The sequence below is a fragment of the Panicum virgatum genome, chromosome 4K (assembly GCF_016808335.1).
Source record: "Panicum virgatum strain AP13 chromosome 4K, P.virgatum_v5, whole genome shotgun sequence".
NCBI lineage: Eukaryota > Viridiplantae > Streptophyta > Magnoliopsida > Poales > Poaceae > Panicum > Panicum virgatum.
This window is the reverse complement of record NC_053139.1, coordinates 28222384-28232032: the sequence shown is the minus strand read 5'-3', so window position 1 is coordinate 28232032 and position 9649 is coordinate 28222384. Positions and strand designations below refer to the sequence as shown.

Here is a 9649-nt window from a genome sequence, read left to right as displayed (position 1 = left end):
CCTTTTGTGAGAAAACCCAGATTCAGAGTCTAACCGTTTTTTACCTCCTCTTATCCTTATCCCGACCAACGGGAATATTCTTTTATGTTGTTTGGAATCTTCTCTATTTTTGGACATCTGGGATCTCGTACAAGTAATTCTATAGACGGGTGTTATGCACAAATGGTGTTTAGAGGCTTCGGGTCAGTTCACTACCAAATCAGCTTAAGGCCTTCTTCAAACTATCCATTTATTTTGAGCCAAGCAATATATGAATAAAACATGGGGGACTTGGGCGGGATTGACGCGCAGTGATGGAAATTCACTCGCAGAATAGAGCTGAGATCACTGGCCTTGAAGGCAAACGAAGCAGATGAACGAGGAGAAGAGCGTCATCTCGTTTGGATCCGTGGGAGGTGGAGGCACTAGAAAACCCTGATCGTCTCCCAGGCGTACGAGGGAGAGGCGAGGGCTTAGAATGGAGGCAAGTCAGGAGGAAGATGATAGAATCGATTTCCTTTTTGTAACATACGAATTTGATCCAGGCCACAATTTTAGCCTTCAGACAATTACATTCTGATTCCAATTCAGACTATTTTCATAATCCAAACGGACCCAGATGATTCAGACTTCAGAGAAGCAGGTAAGCTAAGCTTGCCACCCAGAGTCAGGTTCAGGGCAAACGCATTCTGTGACCAGGACACAAGACAACTTTGGCAATCTCCACTCACATTCTGATGCATATTTGTTCACTTCTACGGTTCTACACAAGTTACATGCAGAATAATTCACAGTTTGTTGATCCCCCACTGTACAGAAAAGAATAGTATACCGTGTACAACACATCCATGCGTTAAGGATATTCCTTTTCAAAGGCACATAACAACGAATCAAATAAGGGGTTTAATATGGACTGAATTCTATACATAATGCGACAATTACAAGAATCTGACAGATGCTTCTGCATACAGGCCCTAAGGTTGAAGTAATGACTCATTTTACACAAAATCTCGAAAAAACTCTGTTCTGTTGTCTACTTCCCTGCAGTAAGAGCTCGACTGTTTTGTCTTCTCTTCAACCTACATGGTTTCTACTACCTATAAACAGCATTCCCTGATTTCTTTTTCATCATGAAAAGAATAGCCACAATCTTCTCCATGAGACGAGAAACATGATCAGTAGACACTCAACAGGAGATGTCAAAGTCTGAACTGAAACAACAATGCTGGCATAGGTCACTTCATCAAATCCAAGAACACAAAGCCATTCCACAAGCTATGCAACAGCATCGATGCCAGTAGGTTGCGAGACCTCGCAAAGACACCTCCCATCACTACCCCGAGAAATATCAAAGGCATAACCCTCTGCACATTGAAGTGTGCGAGTGCAAAAGCTGCAGCACTTGCTAGGATCGACCACGGCAGTGACATGTACCTCGTTAGAGATGGGAGAAGAAATCCTCGGAACACAATCTCTTCCCATATAGGTGCACATACGGTGACTACCACTGCATACAAGGCCATTGCGACTGGGTCACGAGCCACAATGGACTGTTCTACACTGGACACCCCGATGACTGGACCTGGTGACATTGGAACTAGGCTGATGTTTATGTGAGAAAGCAGATTGACTAACGGGAATAACAGACACCCAAATGCTACATCCAAAAGCCAGTTGCCCTTCAAATTGAACTCAAACCAGCCTGGAGGAAGGGGGCGGAATCTACCAAGGCATTGATGAAGAATTGCAATCCCAGCAAGGCCTTCTGTTATGTCTGTCAAAAGGCTATACAGTGCTTGGCCCCTATGTGTCAATGTTTCCTTGCTAAAGCCAGCAGCATGAGCCAAGAATGGGACTATCCAGGAACCCACAAACCAAAATGTGGCAATCCATAAAATCATGACCTGCATTTATAAATTACAAATGAGTAATTTTCCTTAATAACACATTTCATGTGAACTGCTCATGTCCTAAGCGATCATTAGCTTCACTGAACGCCTCTGATTTAACTAATTACTTGAGTTAGACAATCAACAACCAAGCAAATCCTCTAGGTGAATCTAGGCCTCAAAAGATGTCATCCATCATTCATTTCTATTACATGTACAAACCTTGCTTGGGTAGAAGATATACCATAACTAAACACAGAGATGAATGTATAAAATTCTGATTTGCACTGTACAACAACAAGCCACCAACCAAGTTTGGGTGTGCAAATTCTCAATTGTAATATAAAATACAAACAAAAACATGCTATAAGATCTGCTAAAGCCTACAAAAATCATAGCAGTATATTGAGTTCAAGACTATAGTTTTTTAAATTTCTACAGTCTGCTAACAATCAATATGAAAAATAGCTTTAGAACATGTCATTCAATCATAGAAAACAAGAAGCTGCCAATAAGCATTAGTGCAACAGCTAGAGGGGGAAACCTCAGAAGATGGATGGATGAACTAACCTGAGCAATGGTTTGTCCAGTCCAAGGTACCGTCCAGCGTTCTGTCTGAAATCTTAATATTCTGCCTTGTAAATTTTCCTTTATCTGAAATACAAATTGGAAATTAGCACTTGCCATAGAATGAAAATATATTTAAGATGACAAGCAAATAAGATATTACCAGACACTTATTGCACCAAGAAGCAAAATACAAAGTAGGAGCAGTAACTTTTTAACAGAATAAGATAATGAATAATTTGCTGCTGGGTGAATTACTTATTCCATCTAATGGTTGGGTATTTACAACACGGTTGCATTAAAAAAGAAGTGCAATTTACATTTACTGGTGGCAAAGCATGTGTGACACCAAACTATAGAGTTGGCGATGAAGTGTAGCATAAAGCAGAAAATTGATCGTACGTTGTTGTATCGGTCAGTACTTCTGTCCTAAACATTAAAATGATCATCCTAGATGTTCCATAAAATCTCAGATAAACATATAATCAAACACAGCATGCAGAAAATTGATTTCTTACACGTATTTAAACAGATGACACTTATATAATATAGTAAATTACAGACAACACCCAATGCTAATGAGCGGATCAAGTCATTTACTAGTCAATGAACTGAATAAACCCTGTCTGTTTTGGGAATTGACCCACTTAACTATACTCTTAGGGCAAGCCGCCCTGTGGTAATTAACTCCGTAAAATCAGTATCAGTCTTGAGGCAATTTGGAAATGCTAGACAAAGATATTAATCAGAGTCAGTCAATTCCCTAGCTACACTTAATATGAAAAATCCTATTGGGTAGAAAAATCAATAGGATAAAAGTTGTCTTTCCAATCTATTTTATATTATCCCTCAAAATCGGTTTGCTTCTGTTCCAAGCAAATCAATAGACAGGAACTGGACCGCAAGGATGTCACAATCATTTCTTTTCATACTGTATCTTATAAAGTTATATGAAACATCCAGGAAATGCTGCATCACTGGTATTAAAGAGATGCTTGTAAGCTTATATTAGGTCCATATCTTGCTTCCTAAAGAGAGCTCAGAGTTAAATGTTCTTGTCAGAAAACTAATAGATGATGTTATATCTGCAATGCCAGTTATTTACTTATTTAATTATATCAGTGCAGTTTAGCATATTTTTCAATAAAATTTCATGAAAACCCAATAATGATTCCATTTCTCATGTCATTCCAAGTATGAAGTTTGGTCGGCTAAACACTGAGTAGCAAATAATTTTTGTGTTGGGTGGCTAAATGCTGCGCTGGGTGCTATATATAAATGCATACAACTCATTTTGCAATCTCCTCTGATTAATAATTACAGATTTAAGATAGTATGCAAATTGACATATAAAAACAGTTCATTACAAGTAACACTTAATTCATGGTACAGAAAAAAAGGAAAAATGACTTAAAAATGATCCACTCCATTGGCTGCCAAGAATAAATGGAATCAGGAAATCTTAAGAAACTGCACTGGGATTTCTTAAACAGACCTATAAACTGCACCGGGAATACTGAAATAAACACCATCTACATATTATATAGTATTTTTAAAAATTATGACAATCTGATGACATTTCAGCTTCTTACATGAAATTGCATCTGATAATCAAGGCAATATAAGACGGAAATTTAGTTATGGGGTTGGTTTAGCTTTGTTGTACCCTAAAGAATACTGAGCATCCTGTCCGAATAGCACATTTTATGTCCAAATTTACTAGAGTACAAATTACAAACAAGTCAGGATGCAGCAAATAAGACAGACTTGCCTTCTGCACTTGCAGGAACCAGCCCCCGTCCTTGAAATTCCGCTCCTGCTCCCCATTTGAACTTCCCACCTCCTCCTCTTTCGCCTCTGCAGCACTGGAGCTCTCTGATTGGGCAACATACTTGTAGCCGCCATCATCGTCAGATGTCGTTGGAACATCCGGATCATTTCTGAAGCACGAGACGTGCCACAATCTCCATTCCTAAACGCTCAAAGAAAAAAAGAGAAAGAATAGGCCCGAATTATTCCAAGAAAAAAAATGCACAACGAGGAACAGATTGGCTAGGCAGATAATATTCATCAGGCGACCAGCAAAACTGCAGTTCTGAGGAGTGAGACGAACTGGACACATTAATCACTACAGTTGCTTCTTTAACTAGTTTAGAACTCCAACTTGTAAACAGTCAGCAAACATAACAAACATGGAAGACTGGAACCCAGATTCAACCAGCAAAATGCAAAATTCAACAAATCCAAGCAACGTAAGAGGGCAAGGTACAGTGCTATCACGAAGGTTTAGCTGCGCCCAATACACGCGCCCAGCTAGAATCGAGTGGATGGAGCGCCGTACCTTGGCTGGAGCCGCCCTCCGACTCCGAGGCCCGAAGCCGAGGGACGGCCTCGCGGCGGCGGTGGCGGAGGGAGGTGGGAGCCAAACCCTAGCGCATGGGGGCCGTGGAGCGGGAGGGGAGAGGAAGGAGGCGGAGGACATGAGTGGGGCAGGATGGAGGAGGCGCCACGGCCGACGGCTCCGGGGAGGGCGCTTGCCTCCAGCCTCTCGATCCGACTCCCCTCGGCGACACGGCTCCGCACTCCGCCGCGGAGGTAGGTAGGAGGCCAGCCCGGATAATAGCGGCACCACTATTTTTATTTATATTTTGGCTTATATTACAAGCGTGACCAATCAGTACATGCAGTCCCTCTTTTGACCACTAATTAGAGATATTAAATAGAGTCTAATTACAAAATAACCTCCACAATTATGATACTGCCTTTGACCACATAATTGAAGGATGATTAGGGGCGGTTACTGTAGCATCGATGTAATCAATCATGGTGGAATTTGACTATTTAGATTCGTCTCGAAAAGTTACACCCATCCGTGAAAAGATTTCGCAAATAAACTTCATTTAATACTCCATGCATACATTTATCTTTTTATAAAAAAAATTTATGCTAACCAAACATGACCACAGTAAGCTTTTTGAAGCATTCAGGAGAATGAAAGTCGGCAGCCCTACTGCACTTAGTACGCTGCCTGTGTTAACGCTATGATGACGTCATAAAAGATAGTTTAAGATTAGTGCTAAAATTTATAATTTTGTTGAGAATATATAATATCTTCTGAAATGAAATGGCACTAGTACCGGCAATTCTTGGTTTAAGCAGCAATATAGGTAGAAATTTCTCAAAGAAATCGACAATAGATATGTTATCTTTTTCAGCAGATTAGATGCCTTTTTTCTTGTTTTATCACAACATGACTCTCATACATGCTTGTTAGGCATATTCTGCCATATAATTTGACCAATCTAGCTAATGCTCAGTTCCAACCTAAAATCATGATATTTTAATGTTCAAATAATAAGAACTCCAACTGCACCAACCTTCTGGCCAAATCCCTGTTTTACTGCCAAACCCACTGAGAGATAACCCAAGGTAGTTGATTTGTAGGTAGGGTATCATCGAGATAAGCAACACAAGATTTAGACAGATTCGGACCACGAGATGCATAATGCCCTACATGAGAGGTGGTAAAGGGCCTTCAAATTTGGCTAGATAATTTAAGGGTCGGACCCTAAAAAAAAGTTAGGCTCTAATCCTATGCAATTTTGAGCTAAAAATTTTAAGGACCAAGTTGGATGGCTATGGCCCATTACCACCTTACATTTTGTTTGGTGTTTTGTATTGCCTCATATTGTAGATATTGTTGGTTATGCTTTGAAGGAGATCCATGTCTGCTCTTATATAATCTGAAAGATAGGGTTATAAGTATTCTAGCCTGGTTCTGAGTCTAGGAGTCCTTCCTGAATAATATCCGGATTATTTTCTTGTGTACCCAGTAGTCTTACTCGTATCTGAGTATGTTAACAAGTTTAAGATACAGGACATATTCTATTCTTGTTCTAGCAAGATCCATACCATATAAATAGTCTTGTGACTCCGGATCTGATATCATAGTCATTCGAAGGAAGTTCAAATAAACATTGTCATAACTAAAAGAAATTAGTATATACGGGTCACGCCGATCCATTGTACGTGCTCTAAGATTAGGTGTGGCAAAATGTGGCTAGCAACCAAACAACCCCTTAATCTAAAAAAACTTTCATAGAGGCTAATTTAATCTCCGACTTTAAGTTTCCAGTTTAATTTACTGTTTTGTCTTGTTGGCCATCCACATTAGCGTGATATCGCATCCAGATGCGAATTGGGTTTTCAGTTCTACTCCATTATCCACAATATTAAAGCAATCTTTCTTGTTGCCAAAAATAAGAGAAATTGACATGAAATCACTACACAGAAAAGGAAGCAATTCGGACACCAATTAGTGTTACTAGAATTTCTTCACTACACCTCATCAAATATAGCGTCGGTGTCCGGACCTCGCGGTCTCGCACCAACTAGTAATAATACTGTGTGTCCCAGTCCCTAGATGGTTGATGTAAGAAGAAACACAGAGACACCGGGTTTATCCATGTTCCGGCCAACAAGCCGTACGTCCAGCAGAGGGGGTGGTACTGTATTATCTTGCACCAGGATGCTCGTAGTAGGGGGTACAAGCTTGTGCGGGAGAGGCATAGAGGCTCCCAAGTCCCTGAGTGTGCTAGGGTTGATTGAGGCGAGTGTCAATATCGGAAGAGTGCGTGTGCGTCCCCCCCTTTCGCTGCGCGTTCTGGCCTCCTCCTTTTATAGACCAAGGAGGAGAGGATTACACGTGTAGGATATCTACGTGGTCATCATCCCCCCCCCCGCCCCCCGATCTGGGGGAGGACAGTTGGCCGTTCCTGTCACCGAGTGCTGTGGAGCATGGCGTCGGGCGTGGTCGTCGTCCTTGCGAATCCTCCGACTGTGCCCCGAGAGCGTCCGTGTCCTGTGGCGCTAGTCGTCGGTGTGGTGACGGCTGTAGAGGGTGTTGTGCTCCACATTTGACAAGGCGGGGCGCCGAGGGTGCTGCTGATGGTGGTCTTTCCCCGGTCAAGGGCCGTACCGCGTCCGAGGTTCGTCGCCCATGCTCACCGAGGGTTCTGCAGAGGAGAAAGTACAAGGGGTAGGTGGCACAGTGGCAATGCGGTGTCAGACAAGTCCGCACAGCGCTCCGCTCCACGCCGAGAATAATGGCACAGTGATCGGAGCAGGCTGATGGGACGTTGGTCTGATCCGCTGTGCGGCGTGGTGGCCGACGCCGGTTGACGCCGCCTGACTCCATCTGACTCCCGCCCCATGCCGTGGAGTGGTTGGCGAATAAATGCGCCCCGTCCCGTCGGGTGGTTGGGTCGCTGCCACAGTCTGCCGAGGGTGATCTTGAGCGAGGTGGAGTTTCCCCCCGCGCCGAGGCCCAGCGGAGGGCTCGGCTAAGGGGGTCTCGATCGAGGCGGAGATTGCCCGCGCCTCGAGGGGCCTCGGCGGGGATCCCTCGAGCGAGGCGGAGATTCCTCCATGGCCGCGAGGCCTCGAAAGGGCTGCGCCGTGGCGCTGGGCCGTGGGCCGAGTGTGCACTTGGGCTTCCCGTACCTGAAGAGGACTTGGGCCAAGTGCTTGGTTGTGTTTGCGTTATTGGGGGGCATTTTGGTCCCTAATCAGGGTGCCCCTAATTATAGTACCCGACAGTAGCCCCCGAGGCTCTGGGCGAGTCAGAGACTCGGGCAGAGGGTCATACTGACATCGTCTGTTCCTTGACGCGACCGATCGATGCGGTCCTTTTTTGTTGCGTGTGCGTCCAGCGACGTAGCCTCCGAGCCTGCGCGTGGGCTGACAGCTCGCGCAGAGGGTGATGCGCTTCCCCGGAAAGGGCTCCGGGGCGCGTTTTCCTTTGTTTTATCCTGGCGACGGGACTTGTCAACGCGTCAGGTGAGCCAGAGTCATGATGGCTTTTGCTGTCCCGCAGCCAGTGCTGACACCGCACTGCTCGGGGTTCAGGAGGTGTAGCTCTATCCCGTCCGGTCGCATCACGACACGCCCAGCGAGGGTATCTTGTGCTCGTCGGGCGTTGAGCCTTCATGGTCGTTCCAAGTTGCGTCCCGGCGACGGGTTGAGCTCGGTACCCCTTCGTGGCTATAAATAAGGGTCCTGGGACTTCTTTGCTTCTTCAGCTTTCCCTGCTCTTTCTCCTAGCCCTTTCTAAGTCTTGCAATGTCCCCTTCAGTCTTCCACGGCTGGCCCTCGGACTGTGCGGTCTGGTTTTTTTAGGTCCCAATGCTAGAAGAATGCTTGCGAGCGGCGGGCGATAGCTGGAGAAGGTGTCCTCGACATCCCTTAGCTTCAATGGGATCAGCAAAAGAACATCGGGCACATGAAGGCCTGCTTCAGCGATGTCCCCCAGCCTGAAGGGGTGGCGAGGTGCTCGGGCATGATGTTGGCATCGGGCTTCGTCGTTGTTCCTCGCACCATCCCTGTCGGCGACAAGGTCGCTCTCAAGGAGACGGCACCGAGGGCGCTGTCCACCAGCTTGACCCCCCGCAAGGTCTTTGGAGGAGGAGAGGCTAGAAGAAAGCTTGCGAGAAGGGCATCCCTTCGGACCTGCACGGTCTGGGGATTGCTTCTTGTGCTTTCCTTGTAGCCCAGCCAAAATGTCCGCCAAGGACTCGGTGTCCTTTGCCGGTGGTCACTCCTCCCCAAGACAGAAAGATTGTCACGTAAGTGGCAACATGTTTGTACCTTTCGACGGCTTTTAGCCGGTAACTCTTTGTAATCTTTGTTCGCAGAAAGCAATGAAATCTTCACTTCTTTGACGCGATTTTGCTTTTTGCTTGTTTACTTAGGGTTTTGCTCCTCGAATTCATGAAGTTCTTTCCATGGGGGCGTGTCAGCGCACCCGCGAGTGTAGCCCTCGAGGCCTTGGAGGAGTGAAAACACTCGTCCAAGGGCAGTGAACATTTTGTTTGTATGGTTGATCCGGTGGTTCGGCCACTTAGCATTCGTTTCAGCCCGCTTCGGCGTTATTTCAGCCGGCCTCGGCGTTCTTTTCAGCTGGAAATGTGATCCTTTCCCTCTGCGAATCAATCCAAATAGCTCATCAAGCGCGCACGGGGATGTGTTTGACACGTGGGACTTCACCACCGGGCGGTAGCCGGCTCGTTCGATGGTACGGCTCTTGCCGTAGTCTTGCGAGGAGCCCCCGAGCCCTAGCCCGCGTGAGGGCGATCAGGGGAACCCCCATCTTATTGTTACGACCCTCGGTCTGCCTTTCCGCAAGGAGGAGGGGTGAAGCAAACCATGCTACCCTT

General features: G+C 45.5%; 1 protein-coding gene across 1 annotated transcript; it reads right to left on the bottom strand.

Moving 5' to 3' along the window:
- Positions 1-763: 763 nt before the first annotated feature.
- Positions 764-5057, bottom strand: LOC120703604. The gene is made up of 4 exons (XM_039987735.1): positions 4777-5057; positions 4207-4407; positions 2439-2522; positions 764-1883 (listed from the first exon to the last, which is right to left on the bottom strand). The coding sequence occupies exons 1-4, from the start codon at positions 4915-4917 to the stop codon at positions 1215-1217; spliced, it is 1095 nt and encodes a 364-aa protein (XP_039843669.1). The 5' UTR covers positions 4918-5057; the 3' UTR covers positions 764-1214.
- Positions 5058-9649: the final 4592 nt, after the last annotated feature.